Raw genomic sequence first — 26,798 nt, 5'->3', positions numbered from 1 at the left:
TAGTAAATTTAAGGTCTTAAAAGCACTGACATTAAAAACATGTCACTATCTACGGATATAAGAATTTTTGTTTAAGAACCTTAAGGGAATTTAAACTCTTAGGTCAGTACAGTGATTGGTCAACCGTAAGAGAATTCATATGAAAGATGTACTGTCCAGTTGTGTGCAAGAAAATAATTTATCTTCAAGTCTTCAGACAGGAAGCAGGAAGATAAATCATGCAGTAGTTTTAACAATGGTGGAGGTTTTCAAATTGAATTGAAACACGTCCATTAGAGTCTTAAAGTATCTATACGTATAAAAGAAATTTTCTTTAAAAATTCTATTCAATTTCATTTTGGAGAGAACATTTATGCAAGAAAAAAATCATCATATATGGTAGTGTTCAAGTGAATTAAAACGAGAAAACAGAAGATAATTGCATGACAATAACAAGAATTATGAAGTAGATTTAGTGTCATTCAAATGAAATTAATAAACTTCTTCCTTGTTGAGTAGTGATTATCATGTCATCAAAGATGAAGTCGACCGCGTTTCTGTACATCCAAGTTAGCTATTTCATTTATGTACAGTCCTACGGTAAGTTTACGTTCACTTTGTACATCAAAGCAGGTTCAGATGTCAAAACTTGGCAGGCCTTAAAACTTTTTTGAAAACAATGAGTTCAAATAGTACAGAGCAACATTTCAATAAATCTGAAGTGGACTATTGCTCAGAAATAGTGATTATTTTCTTGACCAGATCAGCTGGCGAGGCCCGGAGTTACGGAGAGTGTGAGTAGTTCTGTAGCTGAAAAATGGAAAGCATATCCATACAAGACAGTGGACGGAGACAGGACACAAAGTCCTTACACGTACTGCATGAACACATCAATGGGTGACCAGAGGTAACCCCCTTTAAGCATTGTGTCTATGGGCGACCACTGGTTACCCTTATATGACTATTGTATCTAAAGATGACAAGAAGTAATCCTTCTATGACATTTACATCAATGGGTGACCAAACGTTACCCTTATATGGTTATTACATCATTAGGTGACCAGAAAAAAAAAACCCTTATATGATCAATACATCTACGGTGACCACGATTAGCATTTGTAGAACCACACCACCAACAGATTAGGAACAATTTTTCATTATCGAGATTATTCCACTAAATCATATTTCTTAGGGTTACATACAATGATAAAGTTGATACATCTGTAGGCATTGAAACAAAAACTTCGTTAGAATAAATAATGATGAGAATGGTAGTAATGAACATAATAAAACACAGAAAAGTGGAAATACCCCATAAAGGAATGCATAACAGGATGTAAATTGGAGCATGTATATTTGCCAAAAGATTTGTGCTTCGACAATGACAATGCCATAGAGAGAGTAGATACATCACCACCTTTATCTAAAAGAGAAGAGTTTCACTGGCATTTGTTATTACGCCAGTGAAACTCACATTACGCACATTTATTTCGAACTATAAGTATTACTTTCGGATGACCTCATATCCTACTTGAGAGTACGAATTATTCTTCTGCAAACGACTCAGCATTCTTATCACATGACCCTTCTGAGAAAAATTCAGCGAGGGGTTTTGATTGGGTCATGGTTTTATCGGATATCAAGCTACTCTGGTTTACATGGACTTCGTGCTGGCAGAATTGTGCTAAAATCCTGTTGTTGATTCTTTCATTCGCCAGGGTATGTGACCAATAATTGTGCCCCTGCTATTGTATCATTGTTCTGAGCTTTCTACATCATGTCCTGTTGAAAAAGTATATGTCATTTAAACATGTACTCCAACGATATTTTTCTTCATGGTCAGAAACGATGTCAATTATAGTATCATCTCGTTGTTAACTTACTCTACAAATAACGAAAACGAAAACAGAACTGTGTCAAGAACATCTTTCATAACCGCGTCTGAGAACAATTATGTTTCCTCAACACTTAGGAAACTAAAGAGGACGAGAAGTACTATATACTAATAATGAAAACGATTCAAAGTTTTCAGAATGGAAATGAAATAAACCTTTGTGTTGTGATATAGCCATCTTAGAGTGCGGAAAGATGAAGTTTGATATATTTTACGTGTTTTATATTCAGATTGGAAATATCATTTATGCACAGTCTTACGGTAAGTTTACATTCAATTCATACAGTCAGTATTTCGCAAATCATTACTACTGTTATACTTTTCACCATAATGCGTTTCTGAATGTTTTACTGTACTGATTAATCATTAAAGTATGTAAAATGTTACATCGGCTAGTGATTCAGCTGATTGATTGATTGAAAAAAGTGAAAATAAAAAACACGGATCAATTAAATCTCATAAATCCATTGAAAGTGCGTTAAGATGGATGATTGCGGGATAGTGGTATTTGCGTTAAAATGCGTGACGGCGAAGATAAGGTAGATGCGATAAGGTGTGCGATTGCAGGGATGGGGTTAAATCTAGATACCAGCCCCCCTAACTGTAATAAGAGTATGTGGTAGAAATACTGGCTTGAATTGTCTTTTTTTTTTGTTGTAAACTTTAAGATTTATGAAATTTTAAAGAAACTATTTCTATTCTTTTATTCATTTCAAATATGAAGCAGTTACTGAAAGTATGATACATCTACGAGACTCAAATACATGTGAATGATCTATACCGTGATTATTTGCCATACAATACATAGTTTTAAAAATAGTCTTACGCATACTATAAATTTACGTGGAACGAGCATATGAGGTATCAAAGTTTTTCCACAGTTTCAGTATGCAACGGCAAATTGTAATTGACACTGAACAGATATATTATGGTTCTATGAAGGGGAAAGGTTGTCGTATACACATTATGATAGACAAGTCAATTCGTTTTCATCGACAGATACATGAAAAGGTGAACATTTAACTGTGTCTAATGTGCGTTTTGTAAGATCATGTCACTCTTGTACACTATGTCAACGTTTTCAATTTTCAAATTACGAAGATAACCTATATTACAATGTAATATTCGGCGGCGTTCCAGCTTACTGATCAGTTTTCTAATTTTTCTTCTAAAATACAAAAAACTTTAGGTATATGCGATCAAATAGGATTCTATTTACTTAAAGCTTTCTTCAATAGAATGATTATCAATCGATCCGGTATATTGACATGTACTTTTACAGACTTACATCTGTAAAGACATAGATATAGCATATGTAAAGTACTTTATTGAAATATGAATGAGTAAGTAGCATAGCTTTGATAAAATATCCGTGCAATAGATGCGAAATATTATTAACATCATTATTATGAAAAGCGAGGATAACGAACAGTGAAATCATCAAACACACGTGTTCATGTGGTTTGGATATAAATAGACATAATAAGAGATATACAGCTTGATAAAGCCTTGTCATTAGCATAATTCATGTACTATAATAATGGATTCTTATTGATGGAAATTAGTATTTGAATCTTTAAATCGTTAAAGGCCCTTTCATTCTTTTTGTGTGTTTAATGGGAAGTCTAAATGGCTGTAATAAGTGAAAGTACAGACGATTGTAAAATGTTCAGTCATTTGGAACGATTATGGACTTTGGTTTATGATTTGGGGTAAGAAGTTTAACTTAATAAAAGTAATGAAAGTACTGATGGGAGTTTATTTATGTGGATTTGCAACAGATGCTTCTGGGATTGATAAATATTCCAAAATTTAAAACATTAAGCAAGTACACTAAAAAGTCATCAACTTACGCATAAACGTATGTTGTGTCTCTATAACAACCAACGCACAGTTATTTATGTCTACGTACATATATAGATTGGTAAGTTACACATTGTCTGGACTGTATTTTACTATTTCAACATATCTACTCTTAAAATTGCTCATTTTTGTCAAAATATGTCACTAAATTAATATTCTAGCACAAAGACATATTTGAAAAATTCCATACATGACTTAATAATTCTTGGGTTTATGTTAATTTTTGAAAATTTTCTATAACTCCTTTTAACGATGGACATGACTTACATAACTAAATAATTCATCATTGCTTAAAGTGCAAGAACTTGTACTTAAACCTCAGACATTTACTTGTCCTTTATTTTCAGAATTGTGTATGGTTTTATTTAAAATTTGAAATTCAATCCCTAGAGCTCTATGCAAACCAACTAGGAAAATCACGACGTACATAACTTCGTAAGTATCAACAAATGACAGTAAAATAGAGCTTTACTATTTATTCAATCTACAAAAATAGCTACATATATGTATGTGGTCTCAATTTTGCACACGTGAAAAGGTGAAGATAACGAACAGTGATCGATTTCATAACTTCTAAGAGGAATAGAAAATTAAAAGTTAGGCAAACACTCAGTCCTATACATATCAGAGGTTGGATCGGGCGCATAGGAGGAGTAATCATCCCCTGTTGACCGGTACCACCCGCCGTTAGCCTTATATTTTGATGAATTAAATGCAAATTGCTTGTGTACAGGATTTCTGGTCTAACTCACTCTCCATATATTTTTGAATGGTATTTCCCATAGATCTCGCATACAAACCGTTTTTGAAATACCATATCACCGATCATAAGAGATGATTAAGGTGTGTAGTTCATCCAGCGACATTTTGAAAAAAAAATCTGTACTTCGCTGAGAAATCCTTTCGACAGAGCAACTATCAACTGAAAAAAAAAACCCGGTCATCTAAATCTATGATGATTCTTGAATTAAATGTACGCAATAAGTTCATCACACCGTTCAACTGCACCGTTTTAACCTCACCACCTACAACGAACGAAAGGCGTGCTGTTGATGTATTTCTGTCGCGGTACACTATTTCAAAAACGGGAAAATGGAAGACGAGGTTTCCGAGTACCACTGCACGAACAGGTAAAAGAATACCGATGATAGTGGAAAGGCGCTAGTTTATTGTGTACTTTACACACGGCCGGATAAGTTAGGCTTATAGCATGGAATATAGGGGGGGGGGTCTCTTTGATGTCCTGGGTGTCAGAGAATACCAAGGAAAATGAAAATTGGATATAAAAGAAACATTTAATTTCCAATGTCTGAAAAAAATCTTGGAAACATATCCAAATATGTTATCATTGTAGACCCTTTATTGTTGGTATTAACAAAGTGTATGCCTGAAGGTTAGATCAAATTAGAACAATATTTGATTATGATCTAAAATGATATGGGGGTAGGGGATTGGAAGAGGCTAGTTGTTTTAAATTATCATTATCATACGCACTGTACATAAGAAATATGTATGTGTGCGATGCATGCACAAGTGCTACTTGGTGGCATGCTATTTGTTTAATCTTATAACAAAGCTTTTGATTCGTTTTATCAATTACCGAAACAAATATATCCTATTTCATTTTTATGATCGAATTTGGAAGGAGTTTGGTGAAATATTTTGTTTATACAGAGTCGCACCTTTTCAAAAACGAATGCTATGAGGAGCCTTGCCACTTGTGCTTTCACGGTTCTTTCGGATTTCCATGAAAAAAATACTTACCAAACCGTGAAACGCTCTGGATATTTTAATCATATTTGTGAATATATAAGTCTTTCCACAACCGGTTTAGCCAGGTATAATGGAATTATGGTCTCTTTGGCCAGGTTCAACGCCTTTATTTGTTCTTCGTCCATGTTAATGATGTCTTCCCTTTTTTGTGAAGCTAATTGTTGATGGTACAGTATTTTCATGAAAGACATCTTCTCGGGATAAATACATGTAATTGACTGCGACAATATATTTTCATCTATTAAATGTGTAGAAAGAATTCAGTTTGGTTTTAACATGTAATAGATTAATTAATTTATAGTAAAACTAATATTTCAGTAAATGATGCATACAGCTATAAAGCTTTTTATATCAATCAACATGATGAACAGCATTTCAAGAAATTCACTTTTTAATTCACTCTTTTTTATTGAACAACATTGAGCGATTTTAACTAAAAAAAATAATGCGTTCAACTTTGTCTATAAATAATGAAGATTACATGAATCGACAGAGAAGTGTATATAAAATGTGAGTGTGATTAATTCTGCACGATGTGTAATGTAAAAGTCCAACTGAATATTATGAAAAGTTATTTCACCATTTTGAATCTAAAAGGCGATAAATTCATTTGATATATCTATATGTAGCAAAGAGAAACTAGATTGACATTTTGTTCACTTCATGTACCGATTTTCTAATTTCTATTGTTACACACGAGGTACACTTGCTCTATCTGTCAATCAGCTGACCCTTTTCGCGTAAGAACTTGGTTATGACCCACGGAAAAGTGTGCATTAACATGCTGATTTGAAAAAAAAAAAATGAATTTCTATGACATTTTGTGGTTTGATTTTCCAACTTATGAAATTTTTTCTTGAAAGCAACAATACGTTTGTTTGGTTTTTTTCATCGATATTTGATTTAATCTACAACTGAAAGTTTGGAAAAGTTTGGAATGCATGACCGATTGTTTCCATACTGAAATGATTAAAATGAACTGTCAAGCTCAACAAAGTTTTATCATTAAAGTGGACAATGAATGCAGCCACTCTAACATTGAATGTGGCGAATCATGATAGTTTCGGTTCTCTTCAATTTGACGCTAAAATAAATCAGTTGACGCTACTAGCATTACCAATCGTTTGATTTCCCAATTGTGAACACTTGTGTACATGTATGTATCTTTGAATTTGAAAGGTCCATGCAACTGTTATAGAATACGCAGAAACCGCCATTTCAAAGATATTGACTTCTCTACGTCATGGTATTTAAAATAGCGTGGACTTTCAGTCCGCTGGGCCCGTGTCTTTGACCTGTGCTGTATATTGTGATCGGTGATATGCTATCTACGTGTAGGAGTTTTGGAATAGTGTGAAATATCACTGTTGACATTAAATTGTATTTCTAGTGTTAGTTTCGTCGTTTTTTTCAATTTGCATGCTCAATTTACGGACGGTAGACAAGTGAATTGTACAGGAATTATGCCTTTAAAACGTGTAATACGTAAACAGTTTACGAATTATTTGCTGATTGCGCTGAACATTGCATCTGTTTGTAAAGAAATGCTAAGGTCCACACTACTTGAGCCGAGTGACTGCATAGAGGAGTTGATAAGATAAACTCCCAAACATGATATATAATGTTGCACATTCTATGCAGTAGCCTGTTGCAGTGTTCAAATAATCTGTGTAGTGGTGCAGTGCCAGAGCCCAACTAAACGTCGACCATAAAATAGACATTTTTTAAAATTCATTTTTGCATACCTTCGGTAGCATATGCAATTTTTGGATGAACATTAGTAGTAATGAAAATTGATTATATGTGAATATTTTTAGAATACAGAGTAGAATTCCATACCATTTGTTTTATTGTTTTTGGGGGTTTTTTTTATCGGCGAACTTGGGTACGCTATATTTAGAGTTCTATAACTTTACTCTTTAATAGTAAATTCGAACCCAAGCAAAATAATTGCCTGTGGTCCGCTTAATATTTTACGAACCCTTTGTTTTACATACATCAAACGTGATACACTAGTACATCCTAGATTATATTTATTGCAGTTGAGGACACAGATCCAACCGGACATAGTAAGATAATATCCACTCAATATCTTGAGAATCATCTTTTTTCACAGACGCCAGACTTCGTGCGATGGTTCTACAGCTAATGAATACATTACTCCGATTAATCGACGTCTACGTTACATTCAATCTATGATATTTGTTATTGTTACATTTCTAGAAAAGGAGTTGGGCAGCATTGTGACGTAGTAAATGGAGATAAGAACCCTGAAGATATAATCTATACCATTGTGTAGTGATTCATAGTATTCGATTGATACCTGTGACCTAACCAAAATTCTAGACATTCCATATTTAGAACGATGTTTGTCAGAAAACGAATTTTAGAAGTTTTGTGTTAGTATGAATAGAATGTAAATGTAAACGGTAATAACCACTATACAGAATAACATATAGACCTTTACGTTGAAGCATTATATTGAACTTTATGAACGACTTGTGACATCTTATATTCTCGTGTGTGATTTCAGCTCTTTTGGTAAACAAGCACCGGACACAGTTTTAGCTTACTTGAGTCGAAGATTTAAGTGTTCCTTTGTGATAAAAAATTTCAAAAATGATCATACTGAACATTCAAGTTTGTTCAAACCATTGTTCCCACTGGTTTGGATCCCACAATAAGGTGTAAAAATATTATATGCTCATATATAGGAAACATCTTTTTCTCAAGAACCACTCGGATAGAAAAGCTGAAATACACAGGAAAGTTTCCTGACATATATTAGATTCAAGTTTGTTCAGAATATGATTTCCGGGATGAGAGTGTGGCCACGACAGGATATTAAATCTTTAAATCTGTTCTCAAGAATCACTGGACCCGAATAGTAAATTTACATGACTGATTCCTGACATAGAGTAGATTCAATTACGTTGAAGTCATGATACTCAGCGTTAGAGAGCGGGCACAATAAAGGATCAACGTTTTACATGTGATTGTATAGAGATTCTTTATTAGAGTTGGGTCATTTGAAAATCTTCTCAAGAACACCTGCACCAAAAACTTTGAAATAAACTTTAATCGGGGTAAAGTGGATGTGTTGAAATCTGAAAGACATTTATCTAAAGAAATTAAAGATATTAAGCATGTTATATGGTAAATTGATTACACGGTGAGATCAATAAAGAAGCGTCCATTAGTTATAACAGCTAAAAAGTGTCCAGTTTGTTCTCGATCAGCAATAAGTAGGCCCAGGCAAGTAAGTAAATTTTATTTAATCCTCGGATTATTCCGCGATGAGCACGCAATGACATCTGAATGATTTTCTGTCCACCAAAAACAAAAACAAAATGTTTCCAGAAGTTTCAGTATGCAACGACAAATTGTAGCGACAGAGAAATTGTGGTTCTAAGATTCGTTTTCATCGACGGATAAATCAATTGAATACATAATGACCTTCATTTTACAGTTACTGTCCTTACACCGGAAGTAAGGGGGTGCTTATCGATGGGATCCTAAGCTTCAGAGAAAATAGAAGTGCACTCTGTAACAAATAAGGTACTGCGGTATCAAAGTCTTTATTATGGGCTGAGCACCTTTCTTTTAATAGATTGTATCATATCTTATGATAAAGAATAAATATCTAATCTTTATATTACAAATCGAATTTTCCTCTATGAACCAACAAATTTCAGCACGCGACACAATCCGTCCATTTAAGAAATGAACATCACTTTTGAGCTGTTCATGGTCAGTATGAACATATTTTGATTTGAGGTAAATTCTTTGAATCGCAATAGGGATTCAAAGAGAATTTGCCTCAAATTCAAATCCGTTCAAATTGACCATGAACAGCTCAAAAGTGATGTTCATTTCTTATTTTTATATTCATGTACTAAAACACCGTTTGTTTACATTGCTTCTTTTGTGTTGCATAAAACGAACTCCTAGCCTCTGTCACAATCGTATTGTGACGTACGTCAACACATAGACATGACATCACACTTCGTCTCACCCTGCCTTTTATCAATTTTGCCCGGTGCACTGTATTTTGGAGCTAGAAGACCGCAAGATTTGGATGATAATCCATGTAAGTTCACAATCTTAATCCGAGGTGTGACTTGTTAGGTCTTTGTAACATGTATTTTTTTCAAACCATTACGCTCTCACGGTCGTGTGTTTTAAGCTAGGCCTAGTTCATAATCCTTTCATAGTCAATATGAATGGATTGTGACGTGTGCTGAAATTGGTTGGTTTATAGAGGAAATGCGTTTTGTAATTTAAATTGATGAAAAGTTTTTGTAACATAATGATATTGAGGTACTTAAAGGAAATACTAACTAATGTATAAAATTCAGAATATAAAGCAATTTAATTAAGACATTAACATCACTTTTCAAATAATTACGTTCTCTCAGTCGCGTGCTTTAAGCTAGTTCATAATCCGTTCATTGTCAATTTAAATTGCTTTATATTCTGAATTGTATACATTGGTTAGTACTTCCCTTATGGACATGCGGGACGATGTGGCCAAAAATAACTCGTCAATAAATATTTTTTCTTTTTTTCATGAAGCACCATCAGGATGTCCTGTACAATGTGTATACAATTTCATGGCCACTTTCTATGTATACAAGGGAGATAATAAGCTTTGAATTACCCCCCTTGTGAATTGTGAATTTTACAAGATTATTCCGATTTTCAATTCAAAAAAATAATTTGATGGATTTTTTATCTATATCTTTTACAATAGTTTTTAGAATATATATAAAATATATAATAATGAAATGCTTAAACATAACCATATAATGAGAAATTGGGAAAATTTAAGGATTTCGGGTGGAAATTGGTACTCAAAAAACAGGGTAGTCCAGATACTAAATGAAGCACTGCTCAAAAACTTGTCAATGAATGTTTCTGCAAACACTGCAATTAAAAGCTATTCATATACCCAACTTCCTGTAGAAATATGAAGGGGTGAAGCTAATCTTGATTTTGAAGTAGGCGTCCTTGAATTATACATTGATATGTTCACTTGGGGTTAGGCTTGGTGAAATATATGTTATTAATAACTTTCAAGCTTATATTCTTTTCATGTACAACTACTGTTAAAAGTAATGGAGGATGGGACAGTCTCAATTTATCTGCACTACAAAATAAAAAAAAAGCTCATTGTCAAAGACGGGGGGGGGGGGGGGGCAGCTTAATTCCTCGTGCCTGTTTTGGAATACATTGTTAGAAACTATATTTGTTTTGAACCTATTGAAATATTTAGAATTTTCATAATTATGGAACAAAATTGTTAGCTGAATCTGGCGTAAAGCAGACGGAGAAACAGAGCCAAAGAAAACCACACATATGACTGAGCAGACAAAGCAGACGCAGGGTTTTTTCGTATATAGTGTACGTCATATAAGGTGTGGGATTGTATAACATTGGTACCCTTTGTGTTCTAATAATCTTTTCATGTATAAGTATTTCAACTCAAATCAATATATCTAAAATATCTTTTACTTGAGAGTGCCTTAAGGGTACTTTTGGATGTAGGATAAGAAATGATTAAATAAAAACATCTTTAACGTGCAAGGGAGTCAGTGACTGTGCCCTCCCAAGGACTCGTACCCGCGATAAGCTATACACGGTCGGTTCTGCTGAATCTGGCGTCAAGCAGATTCAGAAGCAGACAAGATAGGGGTATATTATCTGCCTTAATTAACCTGGTTGGTGATGTATGCTATCTAAACATATATTCATGTATAAATGTTTCAACTCAAAAAGGTCTAGTTTTTATTTGTTTTCAGAATGTGTTAAGGGTAGTTTCGGAAGGAAATGTAGAAATAAATGTAGTGGTCACTGCATTCAAGGTTCATCGTGTAGAAAAACAGACAGTGTTTGTCCAAAAGGGTGTATGGATGGATGGACAAATTCCTAATGCAATGAAAGTAAAGTATAACGATATTCAGAGAGAGAAAATATTGCTTTCAGCTCTGTGATATTTACAATTTTGATTAACTACCCGAATGATGCCATAGTTAATCCGAATTTTAAAAAATGACGCTAATCAGGTGATCTGTCTTCTTAAAGAATTGAAACCTGAACTCCCCATACAAATATATATACTACTCAAAATTTGATAAGGATCATAGATATTTTTTCTGTTTAAAAAATTAATAACTGCATAACTGGCAATATTGTGTCCAGGTGAAATCAAAAACGTCTTCAACAAATTTACACGTGTATTTCACGCCATGGGAAATGCGTTTCTCATCACAGTTTATGCTTTTGCTACCATTGCACGATTTTCACTCAGGCATCGGTGTCTGATTCTTTCTAAAATTCCAAACTGACTTGAGTGTTTACACTACGTTTATCAACACAATGCCCCCTCAACGTGTAAGGTGTCGCCTGACGACAAAACAACTGGGCAGATGTATTGGAATGCTTGACGCTGGCTATTCACAACGTGACGTTGCAAATGCACTAAACGTCAGCCAGAGCGTTGTAAACAGGGCCTGGGACCGACAGCAAACTTTTGGTACAGCAGCACACTGACATGGGGGTGGTCACCAGAGGTCGACAACCCAAGGCCAAGACCATTTTGTGGTTCTTCAGGCACGGCGTCATCCCTTCTGAACAGCAACAAGCCTACGTAACGACCTCTTGAACGCCTCGGGGGTGAATGTGTCCACTCAGACGATACGGAATCGGCTTCACAATGCAGGTCTCAACTCGAGAAGGGCATGTGTTCGAGTCCCTCTGACTGTTCGACACCGGCGGGAGCGATTGGACTGGGCTGAAGATCATGTCACTTGGACACAGAACGATTGGGTTCAAGTTCTGTTCACCGATAAGTCCAGGTATTGTTTGGACTTTACAGACAGGAGGCACCGAGTGTGGCGACGACAACGTGAACGTTTCCATGATGCCAACATCAGTGAACATGACCGTTATGGTGGTTGTTCCATCATGGTCTGGGGTGGAATCAGCAGGGATGGAAGAACAGATCTCCATGCCCTGGAGAGAGGAACAATGACGGGGGTGTGGTACCGGGATGAGATCCTCGATGTTTACGTCATACCCTACGCTGGTGCTGTTGGCCCTGAGTTCATCCTGATGGATGATAACGCCCGTCCTCATCGCGCCAGGGTGGTGGAGCAGTATCTTCAACAGGAGACAATTGTCCATATGGACTGGCCAGCGCGCTCGCCGGACTTGAACACGATTGAGCATGTATGGAACATGCTGCAGGTTGCCCTTTTACGCTGTAGAGCACAACCCACGACTTTGGCATAGCTCGGAAACGCCCTCATGGAAGAGTGGAACAACCTTCCCATTGGAAACATCCGGGTGCTTATTGACAGCATGGCTCGACGTTTTCAAGCCGTCATTGATGCAAAGGGAGTCCATACCCGGTGTTGTCACTTCATCGACTAAGTGTAATGATGGACTAGCCCCCAAAACTGTGTAATTCTTTCTCTGGTTTGCTGTTAACGTTTTGTAATGAATTGCCTTTTGGTGTTGTTATCAGATTTCAAGCATTCCGTATTGATAAAAGTTCATGCCGTTCATTAATTTTCATCCATAACCTGAGTAAACACGTTTCTGAGTCAAATTTATGTCTTTTGTTATGTTAGTGGTAAATTACACACATATAACCTAGTGATCCTTATCAAATATTGAGTAGTATGTATGTAAGACTCCAAAGTGCGATGGGACTCCAAAGTGTGATGGTCACGCCAAACCCCGATGGTCTGCGCCAAACCCCGATGGTGTGATACGCCAAAGTGCGATGGTCCACACTCATGCGCCAAAGTGCGATGGTCTGACACGTCAAAGTGCGATGGTGTGACACGCCGAAATCCATTGGATTTTGTAAACAACACAGTGCTTTGGTACAGACTGTACCAACCGTGTGTTGTTTCACTAAAATATCAGTGCAAAATCCATGCATGAAAAATAAGAAATTTAACTTATTTCGTTACCATCTAGTTGTCGTCTTAAAAAAAATTCAGCGCGAAATCGTGAAGAATGTTTTGCATTATCGCATATCCCCAGGATTTTATTACGTGTACGTCACAAGTAATAAATGATCATGAATTAAAGAATGTTTGGGCGAAGTAAATAGTTCTACAAATTATTTTGCCGTTCTCACTATCCTCAACAGTGTAAACGTTGCCGTTGCTGTCGTCCGTGTTGCATTTATTCGGTTTCATTTTGAAAGACGTTAAGAATGACGTCACAATGACGTGGCGTCACAGACGTTACTGAACTCCGCACCATCGGACTTTTGCGTGACCATCGCACTTTGGCGTCCGTAATGTTAACAAACCATCGCACTTTGGCGCAGACCATCGCACTTTGGCGTGACCATCGCACTTTGGAGCGACCATCGCACTTTGGAGTCTTACATATATAACTCGCATTTAACAAGAAGAAAAACAAAGTATTTACCATTGAATTTGATAATTATACCCCCACAAACTTCGTATATTGGAATACCATGTCCGTCTGTCTGTAGACATGATTTTGTCCGGGCACGTTATAAGAAATTAGTGCATAGATTTTTCTGACAATTTGTACACTCATTACTCACCATTATAAAGATTTGCACCTGGTATTTTCATATTGACTGAACAATTTCTCTACAAGTTACAGGCTTTTTTCTACTTATGGACTTTCATCTTTAACTAAAAAGAGTATATCTTAAAAATTCTAAGAGATTTGATTTAAACATTGCCAATAAATTGTTCTTAGACTGAAGTTATGAATTTCTTATTCTGAACTAAAATATTTAAAGTATAAGAACATGATGCTAATTTCAATTTTATTTAAGAATATAGTTGTTTAAGAAATATTAAGAAGAAAATAAAACAAATTAAAAGGTTTTGAATCAGACCTTTTACATATTTTTTTTATCAAAGTAAAATAATATGTATGTACCTTTCATTTTGGGAAACCCTGCCATCATATAAACGGAACCTGTTCTGGCTCATGTTAACCTGGATATAGAGGGGAGAAGTGCAACACAAGTATGTAAAATACGTTACAAAACAAAGTTCAGGAAGTGTTACACTTTTCATAAATCAGTCTTGCACACTTTTATCCCAACACGCGTATGTACAATGCCTACAATGTTTCCAGAGAGAAAAACACATCGTCAGCACGGAATCATTATTCATTGTTTAGAATCAAATTTTCTCACATTATCACCAGTGTGAGATCGACTTTACTCATATGAAACAGTCATGTGAGATTTTTCTGTCTCACACTGCTGCAACGTCATTTGTTTGTGACGTCCTATAATTTCTATGATTTACGTTACACGGTGAAGATTTACGTTACACGGTGAAGTAAAAATATTTTGCATTGTTATCTTTAAATTTTAATGTATGTAAAACTTATACGATACCAATTTTGATGCACCAGATGCGCATTTCGACAAATAATGTCTCTTCAGTGATGCTCAACCGAAATGTTTGAAATCCGAAATAACAATGAAGTTTTAGAACTATTATAGCCAAAACCAGCGTGCCAAAAGAGTGGAGTCAAATTCGTCTATGGATAAGAGCTATGCATGAGGGAGATAATCCTTAATTTTGAAATGAATTTCTAAATTTTATAACAGCAATTAAATATACATCCATATTTTCAAGCTAGTAACGAAGTACTAAGCTACTGGGCTGTAGAGACCCTCTGGGACTAACAGTCCACCATCAGAGGCCTCGAACCAGGGGTCACAATGTAAAACTTATACCGTACCAATTTTGATGCACTGGTGGATAATCTTGGTTTTTTAGTTTACACTAGTGTAAACCATTTTCGGGTATGCTCTTTCTGCCTATCTAATTAGTTTTTGCATCGAAGTTCAAATGAGGATTTCGATAATTTAAAATGTTCTCAAAGCTCCTAAATTTATGCACTAAACTGTACGTAAAATGTGAGAAAAATAATCCTTCATTATCTACTCGTGTGGGATAGGGAAACCCCACCTCTAGGACAAGATTCGCTGTCTAGAACTCAGCAAAGCCTCTTCCTAGACTGCGGATCTTGTCCCCTCGGTGGAATTTCCCCATCCCACACTCGTACTAATGAAATATTCTATCAGTCTTCAATATTGGTCATATTCCTATTTTGAACATGTGAGGCCAAAGCTCTCCCATAGATAGTACATGTATTCACATAATATATATAATTGCTGTACTTATGAAATCGTGAAATATACTCCTAACATAGAATCATTTCAAGACATGTTATGTGCTGTCATTTGAAATCTTACAAGCTAATGTTGACATAAATATTGAAGACTGCATAATTCCATATTTACATAGTTGATTAATCTCTACTAGAATTGATGTAACGAAAATCTTACTCCGTCTGCATCTTTTCGATCTCGATACGACGAAAATGACATCAGAATGGTCATGACTTTATAACACATCCTAATTGTTTTCAACGATGTACGATGTTTTATTAAACATTATCAATTATGATCCTTTAAAGACAAATTGTATAGTATTGAATCATTTGAAGAAAAAAAAATGGCGAAAGTGGAAGTGACTATTTCAAATCAATGTTCCAAAGTTCTAGGTCTTTTTGTGTCACCATATATTATAATGCAACTTTTGTAAATCATTTTAATCCCTTTTCTGGAAATGTGTATAGACGTGAGTGTGTGTGTGCGTATAGCTGATGTTGTATTACTGTAAATTAAAAAAAAAAAGCAAATTCCCGACTGCAAAGAAGACAAAACAGGCGTTTAAAACACCTGAATCATCAACATAATTGTCAGTACCCTGTCCGGGTTTATAAATTAATCGTGCACAGAACATTTTCTGTAGAATCGATTCAGTTGGGTGACATCGAGAACATATGCCCATTGCATATGCATGTAACACTTTCCCAATTATTAAAGATTTGTATCTTATTTTAATGTACTGGGAAATCAGATATGGAATCTTGGAGGTTTAGTAGTACTTGCAGTTTTGAAATCTCGAAAATCAATTTGTCATGTCAAACTGCTTGTATGCTCCGACTAACTTTAAAGATGAGATTAAGGCATATAGAAAAATCCAAAACAGATAAAGCTGAAAACAAAATCCGTCTAATCTGGTGATATATGTAGGTTTTCAATTTTAAGTAATTCAATTACGTTTATTTAGAATGCAAGGTGAAGATAACGAACAGTGATCAATTTCATAACTCCAACAAGCAATACAAAATAGATAGTTGGGCAAACACGGACCCCTGGACACACCAGAGGTGGGATCAGGTGCCTAGGAGGAGTAAGCATCCCCTGTTGACCGGTATATATATTTACATTTTCAACTGTACTCTCCAACACTATTACGAGCAATACATATTTATCACTGCATAAATCCACTACGGGGTATGAACATTTGTCAAAAGTAGGTAACCGGTACTACTTTTACTAAGGCAATACATATCTAGCAATCGCACTCATTTACTACAGAAGTCTATCAATAGATGAAATCAACATCATAAAATGTATTTATGGCTTTATTTGTATTCCAAGCAGTGGATTGTCATCAATAATTGATAAATGTATTTCTGTAAAACAATGTCTTACAAATGTATGTCTAAAATTTCGTCTGTTACAACTTCACCCTGGTCATCGGTGATGCGGAAATGTACATACTGCTAGACGATGACTTTAGGCTTTAGCAAAAATATCATGCACAGGATGTATGGCCGATAAGTCGTCAAAGTGCATGAAGACCTACACACTGCACTGCCTCCGTGCCACAGCAGCCATGAGGTGATTGATGTCGGTTTCCAAGTTTATGTCGGGACATTGAAGCGAGGCGTCGTTAAAAACCTATTACAGAAATTTATCGAGTCAAAAGAACCGTTAAGTGAGCTAATGTTTGTCAACAATTACATATCCAAATCCAAACCGTCCCATACCTTCGTGCACTTCCACATTCTCTGCGATGTCCAGTTCTTTCCGAAGATTCATCTGAGACTGTGTTATCTGTTCTGTCTATTAAATGATTTGCCTACACCTGACGACTGTCGCCCTGTTCTACATCTTCCTCCCCCTCAAGTCTTCTGTTAACTCTGTAATATCCACCGAATATTTTTTAAAGTCGGTCTTCAACGTCTTCAAAAGTGAACGTGCATCACGACTGTAAATGTACCTTGTGCACCCCGTTTAAATCACAATTCCTCACCCCCTAAAATTAGACATATGGAAGAGTTCTCCATTATATACTCCCGCGTTAATGTATATGTATATGTTGATATACTTGTTTTCTACCGTCTTAATAATTAAAACAGTACTAGTTCTTCATTTGATGGAACTTTGTTTTGTGTTGTCGTCATTTTGAACATCTATGACGCTTAGTTGTGGAGTTCAACAATTTAAAATGTATGGAAACGTGTTGTTAACACAATTCAGCAATATTACCGATCAAAAATATAAATATAAGTAATAATTTATCATTTTAAAATAATTATCAGGATATAAATACGGGTTGGTCACGTGATCAAATTCAATAAAGCCCGAAGGGCTTTATGAAAAAATTGATCACGTGACCAAACCGTATTTATATCCCGATAAATATTTTAAAATGATACCTCATTTCTTAAATAACCTTTCTAAGAAAACGACAAATACTTGTGGAAAATGATCTTCTCTACAAAGAGGAACACTATTTCCACATTGCACTAACGATATGTATATAACTAATCTCAACACCTGTAGGTTATTTCTTTTAAGTATAATACACATCCGATCAGGGGCACGTACTGATTGTGTTATCCAATTGTTAAGCGTGGATCTAATTAATTAAAGACGGTAAAATGTTAATTAGTAGTCGTACCGAACTGTCCGATGTAAACACGTACCCGAGTTTCTGAGTATACATATGATATATAACGATAAGCATTTAGGACGAAATTGCAATACAAAATGTTACAGCGAAGAAGAAACCACATGCATTTAACATGTACCAATTCTTTAATGGGAGAAGGGGTAACGTGCGAGCGATTCTTCTTTATTTGTTTTATGTCTCTGAGAATTGTTCATTAATATTGAGATGTAACAGCTGCTGAAGGTGAAGTACCACAGATTTAAACCTACGCATGGCGCTCAGGGTCGAAACATTAAGGGTTCATTGTCGTTGTAATGCAAAAGGGAACTCTGGATTTAAGGTCCCACTCCTCATTTTAAAATTCTGCGCGTGGTGAATGAGTAGGCAGTATCTTTCCTTAAGTATTAGGTTTAATGCGGTCAAAGAACTTATCCATTAACCATAATGCATGAATAGCAGAACCAAAATACAAATGCAAAACAAACATGTACGCGCATATGCATTTTATATCTACAGTTTCTATTTATTGAAAATTATATTTCTATCTCGATAAACCAAGAACCGAATTTCCTGATCTTGTACAGTGAAACTTTTACTTCTGTGTCGGAATACAAGAACCCAATTTCTTTCATTCATTGTTAAGAATTTTACAGTGAAACATGATGATATCCCTATAAACAGTTCGCTACAACACAACTTCGTTATATCCGATTTTGGGGGGTGTGCGTAATTTTCGTCACAATAGGGTAATAAATATCACTTCGCAATAAGCATGCAATCGTCATCAGTGTGTTCGTTATAAGCGTGTTTAACTGTACCAAGGCGGTGAAAGAGAAATTTTGATACTATCAATCAATTAGAACTTTTACTGTCACGCAATATATCGTTCACGTTATTATCCAACGCGTGTAACACAAAAGAGGAACAAGTAAACTCCAACTACTGTACAACCAGGATCTTATTTCATAAACTTGATTGCTGATAATATATGTATGTGTGTGTTTGCGCCCGCGTGTGTGTATGTGATATAACTTTTTAAAGCATGAATTAAGCATCATACCACCATGACATATCACAACACCTGCGATTAGCTATATCATACTATTGAAAATTTAAGTATCATGCCACTTGTGTACACTAGGTCAATCTTATTCTTGAACAAAGTTTTAAATTTTCGAATTACGAAGATAACCTCTATTACAATGTAATATTTGGCGGCGATCCAACTGATTGGTCAGTTTTCTAGTCTTTCTTCCAAATTACAACAAATACACCCTTTAGGTATATGCGATCCAAGGTGTTTCTATTCATTTAGAGCTTTCTTCAATAGATTGATAAAGAAAGAAATCCGGTATCGAGAAATGTAGTTTTACAGACATACAGTCATGTGTAAAACTACAAAAAAACTGGATATTGCATGTTTCAGTTTCCTCTATCATTCAATAACTAAAGGGGCGTCTGGTGTATTGCAAACTTTATGATGAATTAGCAATAGAGTTTTGGCATAAAACTTCTATCATTGTAGGGTGCAAGAAAGGATTTTACGGTACTAGCTGTAGTCAAGTCTGTGGACATTGTGCAAAAAACGCAACATGTCATCACGTAGATGGTTCTTGTCCTGCTGGGCATTGTGAACCAGGATGGAAGCACACATCTAATCGGAAATGCGACCAAGGTATGTTTATAATACAGTGTATTTGATAATTTCCTGATGCTTTAAAACCAGAGGGTTTTTTGTTCATTCATTTTAGACTGTGATGACGAAAGTTATGGAAATTACTGCAGTAATACATGTAGTGGTCACTGCGCTGGCGGACTACCCTGTAGGAAAATAGACGGTGTATGTACCGGGGGATGTATGGATGGATGGACAAATTCTTACTGCAATAAAAGTAAGGGTACAACACCGAAAATTCGAGATCTATATGCCCAAATCAATCAATTGAAATGAAAGTCGATGTTTGGATATATGTCCACTTGCGAAGCGGCGTTAAGTTTACACCTTCAATTTTAGTTAAAATGACTATATGTATGTTACCTCCAGTGTGTATAATGTTTATCTATTTACATTGGTAACTCCTTATAGGAGTTATGAGATTGATCACTATCTTTACCTTTCATATGGCAAACGCCGTCGTCAGTGGTAATCTACTTGGTTTCATAGGGCCGGACTGAAAACTCTGGTCAAAGTAATAAATCCAAATACGTAAGCTACGCAGTTTCTCAAGTCACTCGTGTGTGGCGTTATATTTGTTTCAGGCTTACAACCATGCAAGTTACATTTCTCATACATTTATATCATTCAGTGGGTAATTAATTGATTATATCTTGCTTAACGTCTCGCTCGAGAATATTTCACTTATATTGAGACGTCACCAAGACCGGTGAAGGGCTTCAAATTTAGGCCTATGCTCAGCGCTTACAGCCATTGAGCAGTGAGGGTTCTTTAGCGTGCCACACCTACTGTGACACGGTCATCCATTTTTAAGGTCATATCCGAGGACACGTGACATTCACACCTTATGCCGATCGTTTGGCGATGGAACTGTCACTACCTATTTTAACGACTTAGGTCTGTCGCGGCCGGGATTCGAACCCCGGCCTTCCGCATGCCGGGCGAATTCAGATGTATATATATATACAACATGTATATATATATATATATATATATATATATATATATATATATATATATATAGTTTGTAAAAAAGAATTCGGTATTTCATACAGTAAATACATCCAATAATAAAAGTCAAGAAACACAAAACTCGAATAACATTTCATTGTTAGCGCTTTGCTTTACCCGAAAGCGCTAACAGTGAAATGTTATTCGAGTTTTGTGTTTCTTGACTTTTATTATTGGATGTATATATATATATATATATATATATATATATATATATATATATATATATATATATCCCTTACTACATTGTTTGTAGTTGAACTAATATGGTTTATACGTAGTCAGTTAATTCTGTATATGAAAAAAATGCTTCTTTGTCGTAAATAAGGATTTACTTACCACATATAACAGTATCGGGTTAACGAGAGAGAGGGAGAGGGGGGGGGGTATTGCATTAAATCAATACAGTGAAGAACGAAGAATATAAGACTCTCTTATGAGTAGCCATGAAATATAAGGTGATTCCACCCGAGGGTTTCAAAAAAGCTGTGAAACCCTTGGCTTTGCCGAGGGTTTTACTGCTTTTTTGCAACCCCGAGGGTGGAATCACCTTAATATTTCATGGCAACTCATAAGAGAGTATTTTTCTCTCATATTTCTAGAGTTTTCCGTTTTCCTTGTGCTTAGCGACGCCATTTTCAGAAATCACCAATTAATTAATTTTTCGCTGTACATTAAAAATAACACCAGAATCGAATTCTACGACCTTCATTTTGGCAACTACGTTGCCGACAAAAAAATCGGCCGACGAGTGTATAAATGAATTGTATTAGAGTTATTCCTCTTTGAATAAATCAATAATCAGGGTGATGCGTGACGTAACTCGACAGTCCATCAGCGCGAAACATTTTGACAGACCTAATCAGAATATGAATCCACAACTGCACGGTTTTTTTCTTAGAGGAGCATTGATATTGATATTAATTGAGCAGTTATTTAATGACGAGGGTGTGAAGAGAAATTCCAAGTGGTTTTTGTTGGTGAATATGGGCATGGCTAGACTTTTGTTTTTCACGCGTGCAAGGACTCGAGTCTCATGGACATTGAAGGCACTTATTTCACCTGAGACACGGACAGTAGACGTTGACAGAGTGAATGTGTAGGTAGGCCTAGAAGTAATAGACCGTGTGGGCTGGGTTTCTGTGAACTGGCATAATGCACCGGATGACATAGGTGTTTGAGGAATTTGTGACTGTTGTTGAGTGTGCAGTAGAGTTTAATTGTTCAAGGAATGTGTATTTTTGTGTCCGGTCACATACACCTGGAGATTATCAGGGACATTACAATCTGTCATTTTTTGTACAAGAGCTTTGCAGACGCTATACGCGCTATAGTGTTCGTCAATCGAGGCGAGGTAAGTTGCAAGCTAGTTGTGTATTGATTATGACGTTACGGGATATGTAAGATAAACGTCACGTGGTATGAAAGATAGAAATATCTTACATACCTTTCTTTCATAGAATATCTGTATCTTACAACACAATAACGAGAGAGAGAGAGAGGGGGGTATTGCATTAAATCAATACAGTGAAGAACGAAGAAAATAAATACTTTAGTACATTACAACAAACAATTGATTTTTGTTATGATTAAAAATAAATATTTTCTTTTGATCAAGTGATCTTTTTTTTCAAATCTGTGGGATGAATATGTGAGTTGCAGTAAATATTAAAAGTTGTTTATTGTTTGGTTTTGATTTTTACTTTTTACTTTTTACAAATGTTTATATGTGTTTTCAACGTATTGTGGGACTCTGGTATGGGAAAGCTTTGTAAAGTATGCTGTTATAAAAATCAAAGTTTCACCATAATGATGGAGAGTGTAAACAAACAACAGAAAATGAAAGATGTTTACAAGGATGAATCGAAGGAAGGCAAAATTCACTTTCGTTCAAACAAGGACTGATATTCAGAAGGTTTTTGATTTTGGAAAAACCCAAAACTTTGCTAGTGTATAGTGTATTTTCCTTGGAAATGACCCAAATTAAAATGAATTACTTTAAACTTCCTTTACCGAGTATTACTCTCATAGTGTACTTACGATTTCGCGTATTACAGCGGCAAGGATGGTTCAATCACATACAACAAACAACTGGATGTAGGGAATTTTTCACATCATCACAATCGAGATATTGGACTCACGGCGGATGTAACCGGTAATCAGGTGATGCTTACACCACCACCCCCAGAAACTTAATCCCAATTCTGGTGTTTCCAAGGGTTCTTGATTGGCCTACCCTATGTTTTATATTCTTTATAGGATATAGGAGAGTGTTCTCTTTCATGTATTTGAACAGTATGTACCAATGGGGAGGTCATGCTCTGGTTGACAATTGCTATATTGGCTGTAGTACCCTGGAACAAGCCATTTTGCAATCGATTTTATGCTATGATTCAACTATTACATGCATTTACTTTTGAAATGCTTTTACTTAAAATAATAACAAGATTTTAAAATAAATTGATAAGTGATATTAAGGTATTTCTCTGAATACAGTGTACATGTATTGACATCAAGGCTAATCATAATAGAAGTTGGATGGTAGTTGTTTAAATTGATGGAAGAAAAGAGTAATGATAATTAGAGGAGATAATACTCAATCCTCATCAAATAGATAAACTATGCATACATCAAAAGAGTGAAAAATGTGAACGTAAGTAATATGACATTGATGGACCAATATCTAATGTAAATCTCTCATTATTGCTCTTATCAGGAGAACTTACATTTTTATTTCAAAAACCCTTAAAATATGCGTCATCTTATTGATTTTACTCTATCAAAAATGACAGAAAATAGTAAAATTGAAATTGGGTGGTAGTTGCCTTGATACCCTTGTAAATCATTGATGAATTAATATATTATATAAAACTCTCATTACTGTAGCCTGTGAGAAAGGATTCTACGGCCCTAACTGTACTCGTGGCTGTGGACATTGTAAAGGGAAGGCTAAATGTGATCACGTGAATGGTTCTTGTCCTTCACGAAAGTGTAAACCAGGATGGAAGCAGACATCAGATCGGAAATGTGATCAAGGTATGATTTGTATGATGTGAAGGCTAGGTTGCTGTATTACAGGAACGTGTATGCAATAAGCCAGATAATCAACGTCACTTCCTGTAGGGACTTTAATTTAGAGTCTTAAAATAATCTGAAATGATGGCAGTGGTGCATTAAACGTTGTCTCATTAAATTCAAAATAATATTTTTGTGTTTGCCGATGGATCATGGTACAGTTAAGTGAAGAAAAGGGTAATAATGATAAGTAGATACTACTCATAAAATAGATAATACACTATATATACATCAACAGAGTGAAATAAGTAAACGTAAGACACACGATTATTTAATCAAGATGCTTACATAGATATGTACAGCATCAAAATATTTTTATTAACATCTATTGACAAATCGGAGGAAAATGCATAAACATTTGTGCATCGGTAAATGCGTACTGTTTGAACCAGTTTAGCAGCCTATTTCTTATAAGGGTAAACTTAGGAAAACCTAGGAAATAATAAAAACTATCCCTATAATCATTACCACACAGATTTCCACAGGACGAAGATGTAGAAGTTGGTGAATATTTTCATAATATATGCTCCAACAAATAGCTAAAAGTAACCTGTTTATCTTAAGAAGAACATCTTCGCTGTGTATCTATTTGTTGCAGTAAATACGCTATATTCGTTGACTGCTCTGTATCATAAATCCAAATTGCATGAACATTTTTGATAATTTTGGTGAAATCATAAAGTAGATGTTTGATTATGTGTTTTACGTTCCGTCGAGAATTTTTCACTCATATTGAGACGCCATCAGCTGTAGGTGAAGTATCACAAATTTAGACCTGTTCGTTGCGTGTTTGCTCCTTCGTCAAACGTTCGCTATTTAGAATTGAAAATCACGGATCTTTAGAATATGACCTTCAAAAAGAGATCCAGATTCGTGGCGTGCGTTGACATGTCAAAGAACCCTCCTCACCGCTGCAACCGTAAGCACTACAATTTCTATGGGTCAGGGGGTCTGGGGCCCCTTGATACCCCAGTGGGTCCAGTGGTCGGGGTCCTAGAGTGAAGCCCCCGGAACCTCCTGGATTTTACAGAGCTTGAAATATGTCTCGTATTTAGTCATTTGTTTTATTTTCTATCATTTTTATCAAGTGAAATTGATAAAACACAATGGGTGATTATGAAGAACGTTGGGTAAGGAAATGCCATTATTTGGTTAACAATGTAAACAATAAAGAAATGTCTTGTTCTTGTCTCTACTGTCCCGATCCCATGCCGGGTACTCTTCATGACCTTATGAACCATGACTTGACCATGATTTGATGATGTATTTTAACGATTGTTTTATTCAGTTCAGTAACTGAAACCTTGCGTAATCCATTTGTTTTCTTAAGTTTCCGCGTAGTCTCCGCACCATGGAAACCATAGTTTTCATGCAGTGAAAACTCTCATTATTGTAGCCTGTGAGAAAGGATTCTACGGCCCTAACTGTACCCATGACTGTGGACATTGTAAAGTGAAGGCTAAATGTGATCACGTGAATGGTTCCTGTCCGTCATGAGAGTGTAAACCTGGATGGAAGCAGACATCAGATCGGAAATGTGACCAAGGTATGATTTTTAAGGTGTGAAGGCAAGCTTGCTGTATTACAGGAACGTGTATGCAATAAGCCAGATAATCAACGTCACTTCCTGTAGGGACTTTAATTTATAGTCTTACAATAATCTGAAATGATGGCAGTGGTGCATTAAACGTTGTTTCATTAAATTCAAAATGATATTTGTATGTTTGCCGATGGATCATGGTACAGTTAAGTGAAGAAAAGGGTAATAATAATGAGGAGATGCTACATGTACTCATAAAATAGATAATACACTATATATACATCAACAGAGTGAAATATGTGAACGTAAGACACACAATTATTTAATGAAGATGCTTACATAGGTATGTACAACATCAAAATATTTTTATTAACATCTATTGACAAATCGGAGGAAAATGCATAAACATTTGTGCATCGGTAAATGCGTACTGTTTGAAACAGTTTAGCAGCCTATTTCTTATAAGAGTAAAATTAGGAAAATCTAGGAAGTAATAAAAACTTACCCTATAATCATTACCACACAGATCTCCACAGGACGAAGATGTAGAAGTTGGTGAATATTTTCATAATATATGCTCCAACAAATAGCTAAAATTAACCTGTTTACCTTAAGAAGAACATCTTCACTATGTATCTATTTGTCGCAGTAAATACGTTATGTTCGTTGACTGCTCTGTATCATAAATCCAAATTGCATGAACATTTTTAATAATTTTGGTGAAATCATATGGTAGATGTTTGATTGTGTGTTTTACGTTCCGTCGAGAATTTTTCACTCATATTGAGACGCCATCAGCTGTAGGTGAAGTATCACAAATTTAGACCTGTTCGTTGCATGTTTGCTCCTTCATCAAACGTTCGGCATTTAGAATTGAAAATCACGGGTCTTTCGAATATGACCTTAATATGGAGATCCCGATTCGCGGCATGCGTTGACATGTCAAAGAGCCCTCCTCACTGCTGCAACCGTAAGCACTACAATTTCTATGGGTCAGGGGATCTGGGGCCCCCTTGATACCCCAGTGGGTCCAGTGGTCGGGGTCCTGGAGTGAAGCCCCCGGAGGCTCCTGGATTTTACAGAGCTTGAAATATGTCTCGTATTTAGTCATTTGTTTTATTTTCTATCATTTTTATCAAGTGAAATTGATAAAAC

At 35.6% G+C, this 26,798-nt stretch overlaps 1 protein-coding gene across 1 annotated transcript; it reads left to right on the top strand.

Annotated features, from left to right (window-relative positions):
• Window positions 1-1,578: 1,578 nt before the first annotated feature.
• LOC130049461 (scavenger receptor class F member 2-like) lies at window positions 1,579-25,640 on the top strand. The gene is made up of 3 exons (XM_056147173.1): window positions 1,579-2,134; window positions 23,915-24,064; window positions 25,500-25,640. The coding sequence occupies exons 1-3, from the start codon at window positions 2,068-2,070 to the stop codon at window positions 25,598-25,600; spliced, it is 318 nt and encodes a 105-aa protein (XP_056003148.1). The 5' UTR covers window positions 1,579-2,067; the 3' UTR covers window positions 25,601-25,640.
• Window positions 25,641-26,798: the final 1,158 nt, after the last annotated feature.

The sequence above is a fragment of the Ostrea edulis genome, chromosome 8 (assembly GCF_947568905.1).
Source record: "Ostrea edulis chromosome 8, xbOstEdul1.1, whole genome shotgun sequence".
Lineage (NCBI taxonomy): Eukaryota > Metazoa > Mollusca > Bivalvia > Ostreida > Ostreidae > Ostrea > Ostrea edulis.
Note: the sequence above shows the minus strand (reverse complement) of the source record. Positions and strands in the feature narration are given on the sequence as shown.

Coding starts and splice junctions, on each gene's coding strand:
- LOC130049461 (XM_056147173.1), top strand. CDS start 2,068: ATGAAGTTTGATATATTTTACGTGTTTTATATTCAGATTGGAAATATC. Junction 2,135..23,914: donor CATTTATGCACAGTCTTACG/GTAAGTTTACAT, acceptor TCATTACTGTAG/CCTGTGAGAAAGGATTCTAC. Junction 24,065..25,499: donor AGATCGGAAATGTGATCAAG/GTATGATTTGTA, acceptor TCATTATTGTAG/CCTGTGAGAAAGGATTCTAC.